The sequence below is a fragment of the Panthera leo genome, chromosome A1, assembly GCF_018350215.1.
Source record: "Panthera leo isolate Ple1 chromosome A1, P.leo_Ple1_pat1.1, whole genome shotgun sequence".
NCBI classification, from domain to species: Eukaryota; Metazoa; Chordata; class Mammalia; order Carnivora; family Felidae; genus Panthera; species Panthera leo.
In genome coordinates, this window is record NC_056679.1 from 155,861,358 (window position 1) to 155,887,615 (window position 26,258).

Sequence of the window (26,258 nt, forward strand, 5' to 3'; positions counted from 1 at the left end):
TCCCTTTTTGCTCATTTCCAGGCTTCTTTTATACTGAGTTTTTTAGGTGTATCATTTTACCTCCAATATTAATTTATTAACTAAATATCTTTGTGTTCTTTTTTCACCATGTTAGTCCACAATTCACTGTATATATTTTTAAAGTATCAGAGTTTGCCTTCATGTTATATCATTTCACATAGAGAAGAAATTGACAATACGTTCATTTCTCTCTTCTCAACCTTTTTGCTATAATCATACACTTTATCTGTACATATACTTTAAAGTCTACAATGCATTATAATTATTTTTGCTTAAAAAGTCAATTATCTTGTTATCAGCTTTACTGAGTTATAATTTAATACAATAAAATTCATCTTTTTGAACTGTACAATTCAGTGGTTCTTTTCAAGGTATATTTATTTTGAGAGAAAGACAGCATGCATGAGTGGGGCAGGGGTAGAGACAGAGGGAGAGAGAGAATCCACAGCAGGCCTCATGCTGTCAGTGCAGAACTCAACACAGGGCTTGATCCCAAGAACTGGGAGATCATGACCTGAGCCGAAATCAAGAGTCAGAAGCCTAACTGATTGCATTACCCAGGTGCCCTATAATGTTTCTTAACACAGTCACACAATTATGAAAACATCAACACTACCTAAATTTAGAACATTTCCATCATGCCCCAAAAGAAATACCTGCCCACGAGTAGCCACTCCCTATTCTTCCCTATTCCTAGTCTTGTAATTTATTTTACGTTTCTATTATATTTGCCTCTTCTGGATATTTCATACATTAGAATAACTCAGTGTGTGTGTGTGTGTGTGTGTGTGTGTGTGTGTGTGTGTGTGTGTCTGTGTCTGGTTTCTTTCATTTGCATAATGTTCTCAAAATTCATTCATATTCCAGCAAATATCACTACTTCATTAATTTTTACTGCCAAATATCATTTATCTGTATGGATATACATTTTGTTTATCCACTCATCAGATGATAGACCTTTGGGTTGTTTCCACTGCTTGGCTCTCATGAGTAAGACTGCTATGAACATTTACATACAAGTTTTATGTGGACATAGGTTTTTAATTCTCTTAGATATACACTTAGGATTGGGATTTGTGGGTCATACAGTAACTCTATGGTCATATGGTTTAATATATTGAGGGGCTTCCAAACTACTTTCTAAAATGGCTTCACCATGTTACAATCCCACTTACAATGCATGAAGGATCTGATTTCCTCAACATCCTCACCAACATTTGTTACTAACTTTCTATTTGGTTATAACCATGTTAGTGGATGTAAAGTGAAATCTGATGGTTTTTATTTGTATTTCCCTAATGACTAATGATGTTGAGCATCTTTTCATTCATTTGGTGGCTATTTGTGCACCTTCTACTCAAAAATATTTATTCAGACTTTTTGCCTACTGTAATTGTGTCAACTGTCTTTTAAAGAAATTTTGTATATATTAAAAAACACATATTTACTCACATATTTAACATTTACCATGTTCACCATTCTTTTGTACAGACATAAATTTCCATCTGGTATCATTTTTCCTTCTGCCAGAGGATCTCCTTCAATATTTTGTGTAATAATTATCTGATGTTGATGAATTATTTCAGCTTTTATATGCCTAGAAAGTTGTTTATTTAGCCATCAGTTTCAAATAGTACTTCTGCTGGTAACATAACTCAAGATTGATTTCTTGCTTTTGGAACTCTGAAGTTGAAACTCTAGTATCTTCTGGCTTGCACTACTTCTAATGAAAAATCTATTATCACTGTTGTTTTTATTTCTCTAAATCTAAGGTATCTTTTTATCTCTACCTGCTTTTAGGAATTTCTCACTAGTTCTTAGTAATTTTATTTTTAAGTAGGCTCCATACCCAAGGTAGGCCTTGAACTCACGACTCTGAAATCAAGAGTTGGATGCTCTACCAACTGAGCCAGTCGGGTACCCCCAGCAATTTTATTACATTGTGACTATGTAATTTTCTTCAAGTTTATGCTGTTTTGGGTTTACTGTACCTCTTAAGTCTGTGGGTTTATAATTTCCATCAAATTTGGAAAACTTTCAATCTTTATTTCTTCAAGCATTTTTTTCTGTCAAACATTTCCTCTCCTGCTGGCACTCCAATAATTAATATCTAAGGCCTCTTGATATTGTCCACAACTCTGTTCCTTATTTTCGTTCTTTTCTTCTTTTCTGTTTCATTTTGGGTGGCTTCTATTGTTATGCTTTAAGTTCACTTATCTTTATTTTTGCAGTGTCAAATCTGCTATTAATCTCATCCACTGTATTTTTCAAATCAGTTATTATTCTTTTCATCTCTTAAAGTTCAATTTGGACCTTTATTATATCTTCTATTTCCCTCCTTATCGTGCTCATGCACTTCTCTATCTTCTTGAACTATGACATATATCTGTAATAGAAATTTTAATGTTCTTATCTACTAATTCTATCCTATGTATCACTTTTAATTTATTTCTATTGATCCAAATTTCTCCTGGTTACAGGTCATATCTTCCACTTTTCTTCCTGCCTGGTAATTCTGATTGGATGCCAGACACTGTTTATGTTGACTGCTGGATTTTACTGTATTCCTTAAAATATCCTGAGGCTTTAATCTGGGATTGTGGAATGCAGTTAAATTACTTTGATACTGTTTAGCTCTTGTGAGGATGTTTCTAAGCTTTACAGAAGCAATTCTTGAATAGCCTTTAGTCTGCAGTTAATTTAATTCCAGCACTAACGCAATGCTCCTCTGAGAAATACCAAATGTCGCATGTGTAGATCATTTCACGATCATTCATGGACACACAAACTATTCCTGGCCCAAGGAAAACTTTAGAAATTGTTTTGCCTGCTCCTTTCCAGTAGTTTATCCCTGTCTATAGCAGATTACTAAAGCATACATGTTAGTAGATTGTTCACATGCACACACTGCTCAATACTCAGCCAAAAACTGAAGGTAAGCCCACAAGATCTCCAGAGCATTTTCTCTTTTTGGTTCTGTCCAGCTTTCTCCTTTCCAGTATACTGCCCCACAAATTTGAGCAAATCCTAGCCAGCTTGGCCTCCAAACTCTAAACTCTGTCTCAGCAACTCAGTGACACCTCCAGGCTATGTTTCAGTTTCCTCTCCTTATGCTGTAGCCTGGAGCCTCTCCACAGGCAGTGAGCTATTGTGCAATGTCTGAAAACTATTGTTTCATACGTTTTCTCTGGCTTTTTATTTATTTAAGTCAGGGGAAAAATTCTTTCCCTCTTACTCTAATTTGGCTGGGAGTAGAAGTCCTATACACTTTTAGGAATATGAACATTCATTTACCAATTTTCTTTCATATAACCAAGGCCTTTTCGTTGAGTATTATTCTACTGCCTAGAATTCTGGGGTGTTGTCTTTCGTACATGTCACACCCATTATGCTACATCTATGATTTCTAAGTTACTTACTTTAAAGTGGGTAGAACACATTGTAAATATTTAAGAAACACTTGTAATGAGTGCAAGTGTCTTTGAACTTTATAGTTTTCTACACACACACACACCACAATTTCTTATACTAATTACATTCATGGTTTCTTTCAGTACTTGCCTTTATTCAATCTTTCCTAATTATACAACTTTGTTTTCATAAAAACAAAAATCCTTTTTCTTTCAGTTTTCTTGGGTTCTTAGAATTATAATGAAAAGCACACCTGGAATACATAAGATTGGGAACAAAATCATCTGGAGGTAAAGAAACATAGACTACTAGAGAATATCCAACACTAGCCACAATATTTAGGGTGAACTAGTCATTCAATAAGTTAGTGGGACAAGAGTCAGAAGTTCATTAATAAAGCTTCCTCTAAATAATCAAATTGTTTCAGATACTTTAAGGACTATTAGCATTTTTTAAATACTTAAGAGAATAATCTGTTCACCAAAGAAAATAAGTCTCATATAAAATTGCATTTACTTAGAAAACCCTATAACCCAAAAAAGGAGATTGTGCCAGGAAATCTCACCACCTTTCCTAATAAAGGTAATAATGTGAAAATAAAAAATATAGATTCTGACAGGAATTTTGATTAAGACAAAAGGTGAAGTTTGTGTGACAGTACTATAAAAAGACCAGGTGAGAGGGATGGTGTAGACAATGTCTCAGACATCAGTAAGTGATGTTCACAGTATGGCAATAATATAACACACACACTTCAGAAAGCATGGCCATGTATGAATCTGTACCAATAAATCAGTGATTTTTAAATAACAAAATATAGCATATTATCTATATAACTTTAAAATGGCAAATCAGCTATTACAAACAAGGATCTTAACTTGGATTGTAAACATTACAATCTCCAAATTATCCTTTAATAAACTAAAGACCTAATTTATAAAAAATTATTTTATAAAGAAAAAATTGCTTTCTTTTTTTTAATGTTGGTTTATTGGGGGGGGGGGCGCAGAGAGAGAGAGAGAGAGAGAGGGAGAGGGAGAGGGAGAATCTCAAGCAGCCTCCAATGCTCAGTGAGAAGCCTCACACGGGGCTTGATCTCACAATGGTGAGACCAGGACCTGAGCTGATATCAAGAGTCAGACCATTAACCAACTGAGCCACCCAGGTACCCCAAAAATGATCTTCTTAAATGCTCAACTTACTTCATTAAAAGAACTTACTATGCTTAAAATATTGATATAGGGGCACCTGGGTGGCTCAGTCGGTAAATGTCTGACTCTTGATTTCAGCTTAGGTCATGTTCTCACCATGGTGAGATGGAGTCCCGTATTGGGCTCAGTACTGGGCATGGGGCCTGCTTGGGATTCTCTTCCCCTCGCTCTCTACCCCTCCCCCCTCTCAAAATAAATAAATAAAAACTTAAATTACTGACTTACAGCATTACAAAGAATGGCTTGGGGTGCCTAGGTGGCTCAATCAGTTGAGCAACTGACTTCGGCTCAGATCATGATCTTGCAGTTCGTGAATTTGAACCCCATGTTGGGCTCTGTGCTGACAGCTCAGAGCCTGGAGCCTACTTAGGATTCTGTGTCTCCCTCTCTCTCTGCCCCTTCCCTGCTCATTCCCTCCCTTCCTCTCTCTTTCTCTCTCTCAAAATAAATAAATAAGCATTTTTTAAAAATGGGTTTATTACTACTTGAATGCCAAACCTTCCCATTCTACATAAATACATGTGAAGTCCCAACAGGAAAAATGCTTCAAATCCCATAATAAAACTCAACAGAAATATCATACTGTCATTTTATTTAGTATTCAGGTAAAATATATTACTGAGCACTGGTCCTGTGCCAGGCTCTCTGCTGGGCACCAGGAACAATGTTATAAACCAAATGAGCAGCCTCTGACTTCAATTAGCTTACAATTCAGAGAGAAACAAGTATCTAAGAAAGATAGACATTAAACACAAGAAAAAACAAAATGTGCCATAAGTTATGGCAGTAAATACCAGCATCTATGAGAATCTAACCTAATCCTGGATCAGAGAAGTTCTCACTAAAGAAGTTATTACCTGAAGGATGCCTAGCAGTTAGATGGACAAAAGGAGAAAGAAGTGTTTCATGCAAAAAAGAGAGGCCATATTAAGGCTGTGAAAAAAAAAACAAAAAAAACAAAACTTCAAATAACTCATTAAGTTCATAATGGCTTGAGTTGAGAGTAGGACAGAGGAAATGAAGTTACACAGTTCTGCTCAGACCTTGTAATCCACATGAAGTAGTCAGGCCTCTATCCTAAAGTCACCATGAAATAGAAGGGATTAATGTTTGTAACTTTGGAATAGCATTTTGGCTTCAGAGTGGAGCTGGCAAGAAATACACTTAGCCAGGGAGATGAGTCAGGAGAACTACATGAATCACTTCCACTCATCTCCATGTGACTTCAGTGTACAGAAATCATCATTCCTTCTCCTTGATATATATTCTTCACATGGCTTTAAGGACATCACAAGTCTCATGGTTTTCCTCCTACTTCAATGACTGTTCTTTTTAGTCTCCACTGAACTGTAGATAAACCTGATGTTCCTTTCAAAAGTAGAAAAGTTGAGGTTAAAGTCAAAAACAAAAAGAAGAAATAGTAGTTGAAGGTAAATGAATGAATACGTATGCAATTAGTAAAATCTAACACTACAGTGGTGCCTTGACATAGGTTGATAGCAAGAAAATTATATTGTGTCTCAGAACAACTATACCAGAGATCCCAAAGGGTGAAGCTATGTGTTTGTCAAGACTGTTTCTGCTTTGGAACCTGATAAGATCTAACCTGAGTAGCATCACATTGGAGACATTTTGGTCACTTACTATGATGATGAACAGGATCAATTCTTAATGAATAAATGGAACTCTACTATTATATCAGTATCTTTTGATTATTACTTTTCAGGTTACATGTACTACAAAGGATATCATTCGGTAAGGGATTACTAGGAATTGCTCCCTGCTGGGCCACCAAATAATTCACTATGCAACACGCACCCAACTACTGTGTAACTACACTTTAATGACTGAAAGCATAGAAAGGTTCAAGGCTATAATGGACAAAATATAGTTGCCACATGCCTGTCATGATGTAGTGTGCTTTGTACAGACATGTATCACCTTTGCTTCTGTGGGTGGAAAGCTAGTGAACAGGATAGAAAGAAACAGTGGGTTTCTTGTGGGCACAGAGCAGGAGGCATCACAAGGTGGGCCAGATTTCCCTCAGGGAATGACTCCACCCTGAGCCTGAAGAAGGTGATGTGAAGTCTTAAGGCACATTCACACTAAATTACATGCAGGTATGATCACCATCTGCATTATGTGTCACCTTGGCTAGGCTATGGTCCTCAGATGCATGGCCAGACATTATTTTGGCTATTTCTGTGAGGATGATGAATGAGATTTACGTTTAAATCGGTGGCTTTAAGTAAAGCAGGCTGCCTTCAGTAATGTGAGTGGGCCTCAACCACAGCTGAAGGGCATAATAGAATGAAAAGCTTCCAAGCAAGAGGTTATTCGGCCTGTAGATTGTTTTTGAACTCAAACTGCAACATAAATTCTTCCTTTACTCTCCAGCCTGTAGGTCACTGATCAGATTTTGAACTCACGCAGCCCCCACAAGTTCAAGAGCCAATTGCCTAAAATAACCTATTTCTCTCTATATACACAATCTATTGTTTCTGTTTCTCTGGAGAACCCTAACACAGTATCCATTTAGGCTTAGTTTAGCCCCGACACATTTACTAAAGAGAGAGAGAGAGATAAACACTAAGGGGAGTAAAATATAATAGCTGTTATAATAGAATCATTTTAAAAGCACATATGAGACACAAAGGAGGGACATGTCCATTCTAGACTATATGGATCAGAGTAAGTTTTCTTAGAGGTTGATCTAAGCCTGAAAGATGAATAAATAGTCTGCAAGCAGATGGGAGGGGGGTGGTGAAGCAACACCCCTGGCACTAAATGGTCTCTGCATGAGAAGAAGTCCAGAGATATCAAACGGACTGCCATTTTAGAAAACCACAAATAGGGGTGCCTGGGTGGTTAAGTTGGTTAAGCATCCGACTTCGGCTCAGGTCATGATCTCACGGTTTGTGAGTTCGAGCCCCACACTGGGCGTTGTTGCTGTCAGTTCAGAGCCTGGAGCCTACTTCGGATTCTGTGTCTCCTTCTCTCTCTGCCCTTCCCCCACTCATGCTCTGTCTCTCTCTGTCTCTCAAAAAATGAATAAATGTTAAAAATTAAAAAAAAAACAAAACCACAAGTAAGTTTCTACAGCTTTAAGCATAGGGTGAGTGGGGACTAGACAAGAGAGGAGAGGCAAGTGAAACTCAAACCAGAAAAATACAGTAGGGCCAACTCATGAAATGTCTGCTTTGAGAATGCAAGCAGTTTGAATTTTATTTTGTAGGGAAACATATAAAGGTTCTGAAACAGGCAAACTTGATCGTAGTTGCAGTTTTAAAAGGTACCTCTGGTAGTAGTGGTAAGAACAAGGTCAAAGAGATGGAAACGGTGGGAGGGAGGCAGGCAGGCAAGGATGTACCACATTGGAGGTCACTGCCTTGGCCTGATAAGGCTGCCATAACAAAGTACCAAAGACTAGGTAGCTTAAACAACAGAAATTTATTTCTCAGATTTCTGGCCAAGAACAAGGTGCTAATTGATTTGGTTCCTAGTAAGAGCTCTCTTCCTGGCTTGCAGTCACCTTCTTGCTATGTCCTCACATGACCTTTTCCCAGTGTGTGCAGAAAAAGAGAGAGAGAGAGAGAGAGAGATCGATCTCGCACTCTCTCCTTTTTTGTGTAAAGCTACCAATCCTAACAAATTAGAACCCCACTCTTATGACCTCATTTAACCTAAATTATCTCCTAAAAGTCCTATCTCCAAATACAATCACATTTAAGCCTTAGGGCTCCAACATGTAAATTTTGAGAGGGGGACAAAATTCAGTTCCATACGTGAATTGTCGTAAAGAGTTAAGAGGTGATATATACCTAAGCAGAACCAAAGCAGTGGAGATGAAGAAAGATGTGAGCTAAGAAGGTAAAATAACAAGACCTGGTCACAAGGGAAACATGAAAAGTGAAAAGACTATGAAGTTTCTGACTTACATAACTGGATAAATGGTAATTCCACCCAATAAAACTGGGAAAGCAGGCTATTGACCCAGGAGACCTACCCCCAGTGAAGACTAGAAATGAGATGTCAGACTGAAAACAGAGGGATTACTCTGGAATCTATCTAATGAACACTCAACAACAAAGTCAGAGATTTGATTTTTGCCATAGTTACTATCTAATCTGTTAGCCTGTTACTGTTTTGTTGATGCTGACAGCAGACACAGAATTCTGGGTCAGAGACAAAGATCTTTATTAATCATGACATAGCATAACCATGTATATACATTGGTTCCCTGGATCCTAAATTCCTAGGGGGTAACGTTATATGAGCCTGGATGGATGCTGTACCCACAGTAGTTTGACATGACAGTGAGGAATATGAAGCTTGAGGAGCCTACCACTTTACAGAAAGCTGTAAGCAATCCTATCCCTCAAGATCACTTACCATAAACACAACTGTGAGAAATGGCCTATGTAAAAAGTAGGGAGGGCCTTGCATTCTTAGCATACGTAGAAAAACATGTAAGAGCATGAGAAAGTTGTGCCACAACATTCACCGACCTAGTTATTTCCCTCCTGGCTCTAAATGCATTTATGCCCCATAATACTAAGTAAAGTATCCCTTAAAAATGGAACAAACTATTTGAAGACAACCCAAATACTAGAATGGATGCTGTTATCCTCAAGAAAAGTATACCAATTCTAATATTTGAAGGGTCCCAAACAAAACAGTATCTGTACTATTCAAAAACACTGAAGTAAAGCCTTCCCCACTCACGTATGAGAAGCTCAAACTCTTTCAAGTTTCCTATCATCTTCCATTTTTCCCCCAAAATTTAATTGTGAAACTTTCCAAACATATAGAAAAGTTGAAAAATAATACAATAAATACCTTTACACTTACCACTTTCATTGAACAACTGTTAACAACATTTTGGCATATATGCTTTTTATTTCTGTAGGCTTTTCTCCTTTCTTAAGAAACATTTAAAAATAGTATGCTTTGTCCGATGTGTCCTTGTGGTGTCATTTACTTTTTTCCCTATTTCCTATATCTCATGAAAATGGGAAGATACATCTAAAGGTCTGATTAGAGTCAGATTTAAAATATATTACCAGAATATTCAGTTAATACTCTGTACTTCAAATTGCATCACATCAAAAAAACCCCTCAGTGACAAGTTATTCTATTACTAGTAATACTAACTGTTTACTTAAGTAAAGTGCCCATAGTTAGATCTATTTTAAGGTATGTATTTTTCTCTTAACAATTGCAAGAAATCTCTGAGGAGATACTTTGGTACTATGCAAATATTCTATGCAAATATACTATGCAAACAGTCCCTCATATCCTTTAACCTGATGAGATAAGCATCCATTGATGATTATTATCTGAATCCATTAGTTTGTGGAGGGGTTGTACATTAGTTTTATGTTATTAATGGAACAAAATTACCACAAACTTCACAGCTTTAAATAACACAGTTTAGCATCTCACGACCTGTAGATCACAAGTCTGCATTGGTTCTACTGGTTTCTCAGCTCCAGGTTTCACAAGGCCAAAATCAAGGCAGCAGCCTACAGGTTCTTATCAGGAGATTCTGGAAGGAATTTGCTTCCAAGTTCCTTCAGGCTGTTGGCAAAATCTAGTCCAGTGAGGAGGTTGCAGACCTAAGATTAACATTTCCTTGAGGGCTATTAGCACAGGAACACCCTTAGCTCCCAAAGGCTTCCCTCTGGTCCCTGAACCTCAGGGCAACAATGGTATGTTGAATCCTCCTCATGTTTGGATCCTCTGGCTTTCCTTGTGCTACATCTCTCTTAATTCCTCTTCTGCCAAATCTCTGCCACTGACTCTTCTGCCTTTTTGTCAGTTTTCAAAACTCTTGTAACTGCACTGGGTCCACCCAGATAATCCAGAATAATCTCTCTATCTTAAAGTCAGCTGAAGAGTAATCTTAATTACATCTACAAAGTCCCTTCACAGTAGTACCTAGATTAGTGTTTGAGGAAGTAGAAAAATGGGACTCTTCCAAAACGATTTTTAGAATTATGCTATCATAGGTGGCAAAACTGACTTTCTAATTCTATCATATTTACTACTTTTACTAGCCAGAACCCTTTGATAGAGAAGAATATTCCTTCTTTACTAGCAAATGAACTATATAGTTTCTTATAAAAAGATTAGGTGCTCAATTCTTCTCTTTTGATTACCAATTTTTACATAATTTTCAACTGATTATGGTAAATTAACTAGATTTTTTTTTAAATATTAAGACATGGTGATTTTTTATTAAGTGTTTTATAATCATTAGAATGCTTATTCTGTTTTATCCTCAAATTGACCCAATTTTGGCCAAAAGAAGCCCTTTCAGATTGGCTATTCTGTCCTTTTCACATACTTCCACTAGAGTTGAGAGACTAAGAGAAAATTACCAGGTGTACTCACAACTGCAAAGAAAAGACCCCCCCCCCCCCCCCCCCCCACCGTTCCCAGAACCAGCCAGGGCGTGCCTGGTTGTGCTCTGACCTAAAGGCGGGAACCAATCAAGTTCTGCTGAGTGGTTTGAAAAAAAGGCAGAAACCAATCAAGTTCTGCTGAGTGGTTTGAAAAAAAGGCGGGAACCAATCAAGTTCTGCTGAGTGTTCAAATTTAAATGTCAACCAATAACAGCTCTGTAACCGAGAAAAATCCCTAACTTGTTTGTGCCTGTCTATAAAAGAAGCTGTAAGATCCTCGCTTGGGACCTCTTAGCATCACCGGTAATGAGTGCGCGGAGGTCCGGGTTCAAACCTGCAATAAATGATTGCCGCTTGGCTTTGACTCTGGACTCTGGTGGTTTGTTCTTGGGGGTCTTTTGAATTTGGGCATATCAGAGTAAGTGTATCCTTTCTGGTAAAACATCACGTGATAGGTTCATCTTCTATATTTCCAGTCCCTGATCTGGAATCAGCCTTTTCTTCAATGACCCCTGGCTCCTTTTACTAGGCAATGCATTTAGACACCAAAATGTTACCACTAAGTGCACTCACTGTTAAGAGGAAGCCACTATCTCCAGGCCTTTTTAGTGAGCAGAACCAGGAATATACATTTTGAAAACATAGTAAGTGTGTAGTGATATTCCAAAATTAAAATTTTTCTCTACATGGGTTTTCCTAACTGCTTTGTTACATTTTGGATCTCTTTTCTCTAATCCTGAAAATCATAGCTCACAATTACATTTACGTATTTACTTATTTGCTTTAAAAACCACATTCATAAAATGGCATCAAAATTATTATACCAGTATCACTATTAACAATAAAACCAATGAGTTAATTTTAACATTTCACTGGCCATTCTCAACCAAAGGACAAATCCAACAAAGGAAGTACCAAGTACTGTATCCAAAAGGCCTCAGAAGTAATTCTTTATTTCCTCTTTGGTTATGTTACTAACTACATATACACTTCATTCTGTTTTAAATTTTGTGGTATGTTTTTTTTCTTAACATATTAAAATGCCAATGGTTCAAAAATCAAAACTATACAAAAAGTTATTAGAGATTTCTCAATGCCATCCCTTCATCTCATTCCTCCAAATTCCCCATAAATATTAATTTCAAGATTATTTTCCAGGTTTTTTTTCAGAAAAATAAAAAAACAACAAATATATGCATTTTCCCCTAATTTTTCACACAAAAGGGAAAATACATCTGTAATTTTGTACAACACTGGCAATTTCTCATCTAAAGGGATTATACGACTTTATTCTATATTCCCATGAGAAACATATAAAAAGGTCCTTTCTTACCACAGCCTGAGTATGCCATCAAGCTTATATAGATTTTTGTAAACCTGACAGGTGAGAAATGTTACTTTGACACAGTCTTCATTAACACATCTCTTGCTCTGAGTGAAGTTAAACATCTTTTCATATGTTTAAGGATAGTTGCATTATTTTCCCTGAACTGCTTGTTCCTGCATATTGCCCACTGGTGAGGATTTTTGTGGGGTTTATTTTGTTTTGTTTTGTCTGGGCCTTTTCAAGTCTTAGAAGAGTATAGTATTCTTTGACAACTTCCTTGCTATCTAATATTACAAGATATTCCAGGCTCATATCAATTGTTTCTGGCCACACACTGAAACATTTCTCCAAAGAATTTGTATTGCTTTAGTGAGAAACAGTATTTCAAAACAACAATCATTGATACTGGGTTGGTATTTCAAAAATACAATCAATGCTATTGGGTTCATGGGTTTCATTTAATTTTTTTTGCGTTTAGACCTCTGATCCATTTGGAGTTCATTTGGTGCACATTGTGATGAATGGTCAAATTTTATATTCTTACAAAACATCATCTATCAGTTACTTAAAGTTCCTTTTTCCCCAGTGATTTACAACTACACTATAATATAAACTATATTTCCATGTGTATTTGAAAACTTTCAATGTATTTATGGACTTGGTATTCTGTTCAATTGGTCTCTAAGTTTGTTCATATGTCAGTGCTACATTGTTTTAAAGAGGCTTACAGTTTTTCTCAAGTGGGTTGTCTTATTATTTCAGTGACTACTTCTTCAATTCTAAGATGTCCAATTACTAACACCAACCTAGATATAGTATCCCACTTATAGAAATAGATGCTAAAGAGAGATGGAAATCAAAGGAGACTGCTGACCAACCCTGGGTCTTCATTTCTACCAGAGAAAGTTAAATTTGATGTCAGCAATAAGTAGACTAAGAGAGAGGAAGGGGAAAGAAAAATTAGAAATTAAACCATTATAATATTAATAATAAAGTTAAATTAGAAATGTTAAACAGCACAGTTCTATTTTCGATTCCATGCTCCTAGCATTTGCATGGCAAGTTTGGAATATAAAATGATATCATATGTATGCATCCTACTTGTTCATCACAACAGTATGAATAATTTTATTTGCACATTATAGTGGTGTATCAAAAATATTCTTTTTCTAAAGTCATACAGATAGTACTGAGCCAAACTTAGGACCCATATTTCTGGATGGCTAGCCATTTCTTTCTGTCACAACATAAGATCTGTGAATTTCACATTATATTAAGGTATTAATTATACACATATAATCATATTGTATTTAAAGATTTTAATATTAAAATGTTAATTTGTATTATTGTTCCTTAAGTTGTTCCTATTCCAAATACCTAAATATGGCAATTGAAAAAAAAGCCTTAAGAGAAGGAGATGGTGGCTGAGTAGGACAACCCTAGGCTCAACCTCATCCCAGGAATACAACCTGCTAACTATCAAACATCCTAAATATGCCAGAAATCAACCTGAAAACTGACAAAACAAACTTAACAACCCCATAACCAGTGGCTTGGAAAACTAGATGCGTTGAATTTCATGAGTTGTTGAAATCAGCAGGGCTTAAAATGTGGAGTTTTAAAGGTCAGTGGGCTTGGCTAGGAGAGAGCCTGGAGGGAACTGCAGTGCCTGGAGACAAGGCAGGCAAACAACCTGGGGGAATAAAGCCTGGAAATAGCAATTGGAAGAGTGTCTAGGGCACACAATGCAAAGATTCTTTGCTCTTCTCTGAGCATGTCCCTGAGAGGCAGCATTCACAGAGACATGGCTCCTGGAACAAAGGAGCTGGCCAGTGCCATTTCTCTCCCTTACCCCTTACCATAAATACAGAGTCACCTGTGGGAAGCAGCACAGCATGGACACTGGCTACCTAATTTACTTACATGAAGTCTCATCCACCAGGAGTTTGTGGAACTGCCTTTCTGTCACGCTTGCCTGAGTCCCAGTGTGGTGCACCCCACCCCAGAAGACCAGCAAAAACCCCTGCCTACACGATGTCTCCAGACCAGAGGGCTCTACAGGGCCTCAGTTCCAGTGGAGGTGATGACAGGTCTCATTTCACAAGCAGACCAGAGCACACCTAGTTGAAACTCGCCACATTCAGGCCAAGAAATAACCACTACCAAAAGCAGGCAAGAAGAGCCACTGCAGATGACCAGCCTGAAGGACAGAGCAGCCAGAAAACAACAGAAGAGCACACAAAGCACACACTCCCAAAAGTGCTAGGCCCTAGACACTACTGACCCCTTCTTTATAAGGTCATTACTTTCAGTAATAGGAGATATAACTGGCTTTTATAACACAGAGAAGCAGGCAAAGACTTATACAAAATGAGAAGACAGAGGAATTTATCCCAAATGAAAGAACAAGATATAGTCAAGGCCAGAGATCTAAATGAAAAAGATATAAGTAACATGCTTGAAGGAGAATTTAAAGAAACAATCATATGGATACTAAGTGGACTTAAAGAAAGAATGGAAGACATCAGTGAGACCCTTACTACAGAGATAAAAGACTTAAAAAAGAATCAGAGATGAGTAGTGCAATAAATGAGATTAAAAACACACTTGATGTGGGCGCCTGGGTGGCTCAGTCAGTTAAGCAGCCGACTCTTGATTTCAGCTCGGGCCATGATCTCACAGTTCCTCAGATCAAGCCCCATGCTCTCAGTGCAGAGCCTGCTTGGGATTCTCTCTCCCCCTCTCTGCCCCTCCCTTACACATGCTCTCTTGCTCTTGCTTCCCTATAAACATAGGGAAGAAAATCACACTTAATGCAATACATAACAGGCTAGAAGAAGCAGAGAAAAAATTAATGACATAGAAAATAAAGTAATGGAAAGCAATGAAGTTGAACAAAAGAGAAAGAATTACACAAAATGATAAGACTTAGGGAACTCAGTGACTACATCAAATATAATTATATTCATATTACAGGAGTACCAGGAGAAGAAGAGAGAGAAAGGGGTGGCAGAAAATGTATTTGAAGAAATAATAGGTGAAAACTTCCTAATGTGAGGAAGGAAACAGACATCCAGATCCAGAAGCACAGAGTACTCACATCAAATCAACAAAAGGAGGCCAACATCAAGACGTATTGTAATTAAATTGGCAAAGTGTAGTGATAAAAAAATTTTAAAAGCAGCAAGACAAAAGAAGTCATTAATTTACAAGGGGAAACTGACAAGGCTAGCAGATTTTTCAACAGGAACTTGGCAAGTCCGAAGGAGTGGCAAGATATATTCAAAGTACTGAATGGGAAAAAATGTGCAGCCAAGAATATTCTATCCAGCAAGGCTATCATTCAGGACAGAAGGAGAGATGAAGAGTTTTCCAGAGAAACAAAAGCTAAAGGAGTTTATGACCACTAAACCAGCCCTATAAGAAATGCTAAAGGTGACTCTTTGAGTGGAAAGGAGAGAGCAAAAGTGATAATATAAAGACAGGAAACACAAAAGCAGTAAAAATGAATATTCCTGAAAAAATAAGTCAAGGAACCCCCAAGATAAAAGGATATAAAATATAATAACATATACCTAAATTGTGGGGAGGAGAGTAGAAAAGAATGGGTTCAAACTTAAATATCCATCAACCTAATACAGATTGCTATATACAGGAGAGGCTAATGGTAACTACACATCAAAAGTCACAAATAAACATGCAAAGAATAAAGAGAAAGAAATCCAAATATATACTAAAGAAAATCAGCAAAACATGGAAATACAAGAAAGGATGAGAGAAAATCTCCAGAAACAACCACAAAACAAGCAATAAAATGGCAATAAGTACATATCTGTCAATAATTACATTGAATATATATCGACTAAAAGCTCTAATCAAAAGACACAGGGTGTCAGAATATTAAAAAAAAAAAAAAAAGACACATCTATATGCTGCCTGCAATAGACCAATTTTAGACCTAAAGACACCTGCAGATTCAAAGTGAGGCAATGGAAACATTTACCATGCAAATGGATATCAAAAGAAAGCTGGAGTAGTAATACACTGGACAACTACACTTTAAAACAAAGTCAGTAACAAGAGACAAACAAGGGCAGTGTATAAACATTGAGGAGATAATCCAACAAGAATATATAACAATTGTGAATATTTATGTATGCAACATGAAAGTACCCAAATACATAAAACAATAACAAACATAAAGGAACTAATCAGTGTTAGCATAATAATAGTAGGGGATTTTATCATTCTACTTACATCAATGGACAGATCATCTAAACGGAAAATCAACAAGGAAACAATGGCTTTGAATGATAGACTGGACAAGATAGACTTAACAGATATTTTCAGAACATACACATTCTTTTCAAGTACACAAGGAACATTCTCCAGAAAAGATCACATATTAGGCCATAAAACAAGTCAACAAATTCAAAAAGATCCAAGTCATTCCATGCTTCTTTTCTGACCACAACACTATGAAACTAGAAATCAAACACATGAAAAAAATCTAGAAAGAACACAAACACATGGGGATTAAATAACATGTTACTAAATAATAAATGGATCAACCAAGAAATAAAAGAAGAAATAAAAAATTACATGGAGAGAAATGGAAATGAAAACAAATGGTACAAAGTCTCTTTGATGCAGCAAATGCAATTCTAAGAGGGAAGTTTACAGCAATATAGGCCTACCTCAAGAGGTAAGAAAAGTCTCAAACGCCCCTAAAGGAGCTAGAAAAAGAACAACAAATGAAGCCTACAGTCAGTAGAAGGAAAAAAATAATAATAATAAAGATTAGAGAAGAAATAAATGATATAGAAACTAAAAAAACAAAACAAAAAAAATAGAACACAACAATGAAATCAGGAGCTTGTTCTTAAAAAAAAGCCAATAAAATTTTTAAACCTCTAGTGAGATTTAGCAAAAAGAAAAGAAAAAGGACTCAAATAAATAAAATCACAAATGAGAGAGGGTTAATAACAACCAACACCACAAAAATACAAATAATTGTTAAGAGAATATTAGGAAAACCTACATGCAAATAAACTGGACAAGCTAGAAGAAATGGATAAATTCCTAGAAATGTATAAATTTAGTATAAACTAAAACAGGAAGAAGAAACAGAAAATTTGAACAGACCAATAACCTACAAAGAAATTGAATCAGTAATCAAAAAACTCCCACAAACAAAAATGCAGGACCAGATGGCTTCACACGTGAAAAAAATTATGCCCCTAGTTGTTTTCCTGTGATTCTATCCAAAAATAAAGAGCCATGCACCATAAGACTACTTTATCACTGCTATTCTCTAATTGAGCACATTGACAATTTATTAATTCTTAAAGAGGTAATAAAGATAAATATTAAAGGAAATGCAAAGATCCAAATTAGGCAAGAAAATCAAATCTCTCTTTCATTAGAATTTCTGTTGGATTATGAATTCTCCACTTAATAGTAATTCAGCAATGACATGAAAGAAATAGTTGGGAAAATTTTAAAAACTACATGCTGAGTTTTCATCATTCTACTTACTACTTAACATGATGGCCTTTCCAGTCTTTCTGATCGAGCCTACCAGGAACATTATTCTCAGGCATTCAACTCTAGCATATAGCATATACTAAAGAATTCTATTTTGAAAGTTACACTTTCACACCACTCTCCCACCTCCTTAAACCCAGACAGTATCTTTCTAAATTTAGATAAATGATCCAAACTTATTATAGGCTATATATTTTTATCAAGCTATACGTAGATAGTAAAATAAAAAAAAAAAATACATATTAGCAAAAGCATTTGTTTGACTATAAAAACGTAACTATGTAAATGTAAGAAGTATTCTTTTGTGTAGTTATGGAACTGCATTCTAAAAACAAACTGACATCTCAGTTTATTTTACTTACACAATAAGTTTAATTTACATAGAAATGACAGAGCATTTCAGGAGCAAGTCTTAAAAACAATTTCTGCTGAATGACTGCTATAATAATCTCCTTAAGAGAGAAATAAACATAAACTAAAACGGCAGTTGCAAAACATACATAGTAGCTTTCCAGTGAAGACAAAATTCAGTATTTAGTAGGAACATACTAAAAAAACACAGAAGGGGTTTTGGTTTAGATTGCTGGCTAAAGTCAGAGTCTGTTTCCCTAAAGCTTCAATCCTAAGCGTATCAGAAGTTGTTTATTAAGGCAGGCTTCTAGACAAGAAACTCAAATTTACACTATCTTCTGTATTCCACCCTCACATCCATGAAAAGAAAGGTTTTTAAATGCTTCTATATCCGGGATGTGGTAAGATACTTTCTACAGGTTCTCATTTAATCGAACTAGAGATCTTACTGGTAACAATAAATACTAAATTATTTCCAGGATTTAAATGCAAAGGTTTATTTATGTTCTAGGAATTTTAGACAATTATACATGAACTTCTATTTTCTGAATTACAGCGACAGAGGTCTAGAGTGTGACTATGAAGGACAAAAATTTTCCGAAAGAAAATGCCACAAACATGGACTACCTTTAATCAATTAATTTTAATCAGCAAAGCAGTAAAATTCTAAAACTTAGAAATTAAATGGTAATTAGCAAATAATGGAAAATATTTTTACAAACAGGAAAATTATCATTAGCATATCATTTTCCTTTACTCTGATATGAAAATATATCTTTATGTTCAAATTCCTAAAATTAAGAAATTTCCTAAAATGCATAGGTCCAGAATTCATACTAGTTTATATATGTGTTATCACACTCATTTCCTATTAAACAAATATGAGAACACAGAAAATTTTCCCAAATTGCTAAAGATATGCATAAAAAAAACACTGTGACACAAAGTAAAGTAGCTTGAGAGAAATAAAGCAAACTCATGCCACTAGTTTACTAACATTATTTTCTTTTTTAAAATTCTATTATTTTTAACTTAATTTTTAACCTTGCTAAATGGCATATTCATATTTAAAGTCACCTTATATCATTCTTGGAAGAAGGCAAGATAGGCAGAAAAAAGAGAATCAGAAAAAAGGAACTGGGAAGAAGAGAGAGAGAGTAGCAGAGGAGATGAGAAAAGGCTTCCCAGAAAAGAAGACATCTGAGCCAAAACCTTAAGGCAGGTGGAGGTACGGGTGTTGTGAACAAGGGAGAGAGGGCATTTCAAAGAGAGAAAACAGTATGAGATAAAAGTACAAGGTATGAACGAAGGATAGTATGGTGGTTAAATCTAACTGGAAAGCATAGCTCAGAAATAGAAATGAAGAAATATGGACAAAATATAGGTACACCTATGTACCCACCATATTATTAAATATTAAATTTAATCCCATATTAAATCCCACCATAATGAACACTAAACAAATTCACTATAGTGAAAACTGTTCTTATTCGTATATAACTAAAACTCATACATCTCAATGCTAAAATATAGGAAATGAAATTCAATTAATAACCAGCCTTCAACAGTGAGATTAGTAATGAAAATAAGTATTTCAAACAGGACGTGAGAAGCAAGATGGTATGGAACAAAAGGCTGTTAACAACCAGACTTCCTTCTCCAATTCTTGGATCTTTTGTTGTGACAAGTTTTATGCTAGAAAGTTGTTTACTTTATATATATATATATATGGAAGTAAATGGGATTGGTACTTGAAGCTCAGGAGTCCAATGATCTAAATTTGAGTTACACTGCATTACAGAATAAATCTTGTGATTTGGGGTGACATTTAGGGCCAACTTTATCATCAACACAAATGTGAATACAGGCACAGGAGGTGAAAAATCTAGATAACGTAGAATATTTTCTCTCTATATAGCTATATATAATCATTAAGTACAAGATACAGTAAAACCTTAGATTGCAAGTAACTTGTTCTGCGAGTGTTCCACAAGATGAGCAAACATTTCTAATAAATTTTAACTTGATGAACGAGTGATGTCTTGCAATACAAGTAGCCTATGACACCAAATGTCATACGATCACAACTGAGCCAATGGTTTTTCTCTGTCTCTGTCTTGCTACATTGTGGGTGATCATCTCATGTGCCTAGATGCTTGGTCTCAGGCTGTGATGTCTGGCAGAAATCAGTGGTTTTTCAGAACTTTGGCACTAGTGTATTTTTTTATCACTTCAAATCACCTATGGACAGCCCTTTGCTTTTCCATACAAGAGTAAGCTTAGGAATGCTTTGTTCCACTCTAGGTCAGGCTGCCTGCAGATATAGACCCTTTCCTCTGCTGCCTTACTGCCAGCTACATTAAATACAGTATGACAAGAGTTTATTAATACTGTACTGTAGTCAACATCTGCGCAAGCACATACAATGGCCCCCGTTCAGAAAAAGATTCCTTTGAGTCAATAAATAGTAGTGATTCCATTAGTGACAGTGGAAGTCATCCTACACAATGACCCTCCTCCCTCGTCTCCCTCACACCAACCACAAAGGTTTTTAAAGGTAAGGGCAGGTTCATTTATTTATTTTTCTTTATATTTTGTATTTTCTTTACTATTTTGTATTACATTACAGTATTGTAATCATTCTTTTTTAAAAAAAATTTAATGTTTATTTATTTTTGAGAGACAGAGAGAGACAGCGCGTGAATAGGGGAGGGACAGAGAGAGAGAGTCAGACAGACAGACAGAATCTAAAGCAGGCTCTAGCCTCTGAGCTGTCAGCACAGAGCCCCACGTGGGGCTTGAACTCAAGAACAGCGAGATCATGACCTGGGCCAAAGTCGGACACTTAACCGACTGAGCCACCCAGGCATCCCTGTAATCATTTTTATATGAATATTTTTGGAATGTGCAATGAGTCATCTGAGTTTCCATTATTTCTACCAGGGGAATTCGCTTTGATATACAAGTGCTTTGGATTACAATATATTTCCGGAATGAATTATGCTCACAAACCAAGGTTTTACTGTATTTTGATTATCATGGAGTAAGGTCCACCAAAAATTAAATCTGTGACCCTCCCTATGTCCAAAAAACAAAAGGTAGCAGATCCTAGGAGAAAGCAATCACTTGCACATGGGATTATCTAATAAGACACAGTTGCTAAATTTTGAAAGAGATGATGTTAGAGGATACAGATTAAGGCTGAAAAAAGATGCAGATGCCAAAAAAGGACAAAGTTTATTCAGAGAACAGCACCTGTCCAAGTGAACAAATACACATGGCTTATGGAAAAGAGTAAAATGTAAACCCCACATACAAATATAACAAAGCAAACATCCCCAGTTCTTCTCTCAGGTCATATACGATGGATATTCTATTATCAACATATTACCAGTATGCAGCATATAATTAATTCAAGTGGAAATGGGCAGACATCTTATGTGCAGCAGAAATTACTCAGGGCATTACATATACTTAAGATATAAATGTTGGAGGGGTGCCTGGGTGGCTCAGTCGGTTAAGCATCCGACTTTGGCTCAGGTCATGATCTCGTGGTTTGAGAGTTCGAGCCCCGCATCAGGCTCTGTGCTGACAGCTCAGAGCCTGGAGCCTGTCTTCGGATTCTGTGTCTCCCTCTCTCTCTGCGCCTCCCCTGCTCATGCTGTCTCTCTTTCTCTCAAAAATAAATAAAACATTCAAAAAAAATTTTTTAAAAAGATATAAATGCTGGAGAACAATATCAAGAACTTTGAGGGACCTGATATTTTATCCTGTTTGCAAGCTAACAAGTTAGCCTGCTACTGTTTCATGGATACTGCTAAAAGACACTAGACTCCTGTGTCAGCGACAAAAGACTATTACTCAGTGTAGAGCAGGCAACATGAGCTTATCTTCATCTTTCTCTTGTCCCTCAGATCCCAAAAAGGCAATGTGAACAGGCTAAGGACAGAGGCTGAACACACTGCAGAGCTAAGGAACCTCAACATTTATGAAGCCCAGTCTTGTAAGGGGTTGCTTTGCCATTAGTGCAGGAAGGGAGGAGCATTTTCTTGAATAGCAAAAAATATCTGCTCTCTGCCTTGGAGGAATACACAATCTCTGTCTTCCAAGTTGTTTCCTGTACAAAGACCCTCAAAAAGATAGACCACATCAAAAGCTGTCAGTGACTTGCTCAGACACATGTAGAAATTCAAGAGACACATGGAGAATTGGCTCCCAGGAAACATAAATTTAGTTTCATATATTCTTTATGCTACCATTTAACCAGTGTTGTAAGGAATCAAAACAGAAAACAGAAACATCAACTTATCCTTAGAGAACTAAACTAGTGTATAGTTACCACACTTAACAAATGCGTCCATACACATTTTATTAAAAATACTTAACATGACATAGAATGAGTAAAATCTTTGGCTTTAAAAAACATTCACCTGAATGACAAATGACATTTTCAAGGGTTCCTACCATGGGAAGAACCTAAATGGTCACAAGGCCTAATCCTTTATCAAGTCAAAGGTAAGTAGGTGAGATCCAATTTATTAGCCAAACGAGCATCAATCTTCTTCACAGAGATAAGCACTTTTGTTTTTACCTTTATTGAGGAATAAATGTGATGATTTGATATATATTATACACACACAAACACACATTGTAGAATGATAAAGATTAATATTATTAACACATCCATCACCTCATATAATTAACATTGGTAATTTTTTTTTTTTTTTTTTTTTTTTTTGAAGATAAGCATTTCAAGTAACACTTTTCCACCTGGCACAGCAGAGATTTCAACCTCCTAAAAACATTTAAAACATAAAATTTGGCAGAATTTGTTTTCTGATGTAATGACTCACTACCAAATATTAAGGTCATGGGAAGCATACGTTTACATAAAAACATAAATTTTTAAACTTAGAATATGTTTCAAACATAACCATTAAAATAATAAAACAAAAAATGCAAAACCTTTTTCAAGTCATTTTTTTTTTTTTTTAGAAAGACTTCATGAACCGTTCTAGCTTTACAACTTTCATTCTGACTATTCAAAATTGGGGGTGGGGGGAGTTAAAGTTGAATATATCACCATACCTCCCCTAGAGCTTCATATCTTTTCTGGTTCCATCTGTGCAAGTCTTCTCGGTAGTTAAAAACAAATGGTTCCCCAGTTTTTATGTGTCTTAACTGCCCCTCTAGAAGATAAACAAACAGTATTGCTATGACTCAGAGCATATTTATAATAATGAAAAGTATGACAAATAATGTCTGAACTTTCTCAGAACAGTTTCATTTTTTCATTAGATTTTTTCCTTCAAATATCAACATGATGCAAACATCTAAATACTGTAAGAGAATGGCCCCACATACTCAATGCTTTGCGTTTTCATCTTCATTACTCTAAAGCAAATTCTGATCTGCATTACTCTAACCTAAATTAACATTTGAGGGCCTATAATGTATAAGGGTCCTTGCTGGCTACAGCTGTGAACATAGTTCCAGTTCCTAAGTTTAAAGGTTACCTGAGGAGTAAAAGCGTAAATATTAAAAAGTTAAGCAACTTTTCAGGAAATTAAACAAGAATGAAGCAAACCAACAATCTAAAACCTGCCACAGGCAACTCATTGTAGACAATAAAGTCTAAAATAAGTTTGGAAAAATGAAAGATCCCTATAGGTTAGAATAGGTCTAGTGTGATTTTTCAACCAGGTCTTGAAGTATGAGTAAGAAATGAAAATAGGAGAAAGGAAGTGAGCCAACAAAGGTTTGGACTGTCAAGGCAGTCAACACTCAATTTTGAGATTTTACTGATAATACTTTTACTAATAATATCAAAGATACAAGCAATCTAGTGTCACAGGCAAAGAAAAACAGGGAGAGGCCTGGGAAAGCCTGGGCATTTCTTCCTAGATCCTTTCCTCTCAGTAGTAGCACTCTGGTCCAGAGAGGTCTCTAAGTGAGGTCTCTAAGTGAGGCAAAAAGGTTACCTCATACACTGGTGAGCATTTGGGTTATAAAATACTTCAGTTTTACGTGCCAGAGAGTGGTACTACTTATATGATATTCTTCAGAGAAATATACCTCCTATTTCCACAGATATGTTTGCTATATGTTCGTTTACCATACGCAATGCCAAATCAGCCATCCTGCTCAAAGCATTCCATAAAGACTCTGTTCATAGCAAACATTAGTCTGTATTCACTAAAAGTTTATAGTATCAGCATGTTTATAAAGAGAAAAGACCAGGCCACTTTGTCTTCATTCTGTCCCAGGAATATTCCCCTGGTAATCAGGAGAGAAACATACCACAAGCCAATTACTTTAACCTACTCTCTCCTGCCTCTACCCAGCAATTTAAAGAAAACTGTATAAAATGGACAGAAAGTTCAAATAATAGTGAACAATCCATTTTAACAGAAACAGAAAGTATTGAGCCAAACTGTGTAACACTGGAGAACATGTTGGGAACCAACAGTAGAAGGCTCAAATATTGGGTCTGGACTCTATGCTAAGAGCAGTAAGGCACAAGAAAGCGTTTAGAGCCCAAAGAAGGACATGATCATTCAGCGTGGAACTTAGTATTTGATTTTCAATGAGGGCATGAAGGAGTGGATAAAAACTTGAAAGTTATAGCACTGAAACTAAACCCAGGAAATATACGACCCCAAGTAAAACTACTTCACTATTTTTATGAATCAATTTCACTACATATAAAAATTAACTCTTTAATATGCAAAATAAGAGCTAATCCTTATTTGTAGAGTTCTCTAATACTCTCAACATGAGATACTGTGTTGGATCACTACAATACTCTTTTTTGGTTAGATGATGCCATATAAATTACAAGATGTATCTGTCTTTCTCCACAGGAAAGGGAAATTCCCATTTAAGATACCAAAGCAGGTAGGGGTGCCAGGGTGGCTCAGTTGGTTAAGCGTCCAACTTCAGCTCAGGTCATGATCTCACAGTTCAGTCCATGGGTTCGAGCTCCGTGTTAAGCTCTGTGATGACAGCTCAGAGCCTGTAGCCTGCTTTGTATTCTGTATCTCCCTCTCTCTCTGCCCCTCCCCCACTTATTCTCTCTCTCTCTCTCTCTCTCTCTCTCTCTCAAAGCTCAAAAATAAACATTAAAAAAATAAATAACTTGAAATGGAAAAGAAAGATGCATGTAATGGGTAAATCTGAAAAAAAAGAAAAAAACAGATACCAATGCAGGTAGATTGAGGGCATCTGCTAATCTAAAACTTATGATTTTGACTAAAGTAACCTTAAAGGTACCTGACATATAGTAATGTATAATATTTCTGCAGCTGAAATTTAAAATGTATTTTCTGTGAGACTGCTGTGTGAAAGGGAAGCGACTTACCAAGCCAGTAAGTGACTTTAATAGACTACTTAGACCACTTGCACCTACATCACAAAGAAAGGTGTTTTGTTTCTTGTCTTTCATTTAACTTACTCATTTTTGGATATCATAATTCTCATAAAGTGATAAAGATTCTGATGCTTTAGGAAAAATGGGCCCTGTCAAAAGAGCCAACTATTAGCACTAGTGTTAAAGGTAAAAAGAAGGTTAAGAGGCAAAGAATGTGAGCAGCGTTATCCAGAAAAAAATACCTGATCACATTTGCAAATATGGCATTTTTCAAAGATTTGGACAATCCTGCCAGTGAGTGTCAAAGATCTGATTTACGACACTTTAGCTTAAGGTCCCCTGAAATCAGTTGTAAAGTTTCACATGTACACCTAAAATATGTGCTATTCTGGGAAATGTATCCATATATTTTATCAGATTTGTTATGGAGTCTAGGACCCAAAAGATGCTATCACTTGCCTAAATGAATTAATAAGTTGAAAGTATTTAGGACACTTCTTGGCATGTATTAAGAGTTCAATAAACATCAGGTATTGTAGAAGACAATATTCAAACTCAAATGGTTTGCCACAAGGCCAATTATTTTTTAGTGATACTAAAGTGTGCTTCCTCAT

At 36.1% G+C, this 26,258-nt stretch overlaps 1 protein-coding gene across 1 annotated transcript in view; it reads right to left on the minus strand.

The window, feature by feature from the left end:
* Positions 1–26,258, minus strand: part of FAM172A (family with sequence similarity 172 member A) — a 389,831-nt gene that overhangs the window by 348,579 nt on the left and 14,994 nt on the right. The window contains exon 4 of the mRNA XM_042943485.1: positions 23,364–23,464. Within this exon, the coding sequence (XP_042799419.1) occupies positions 23,364–23,464 (101 nt within the window). The remainder of the gene's footprint in view (positions 1–23,363; positions 23,465–26,258) is intronic.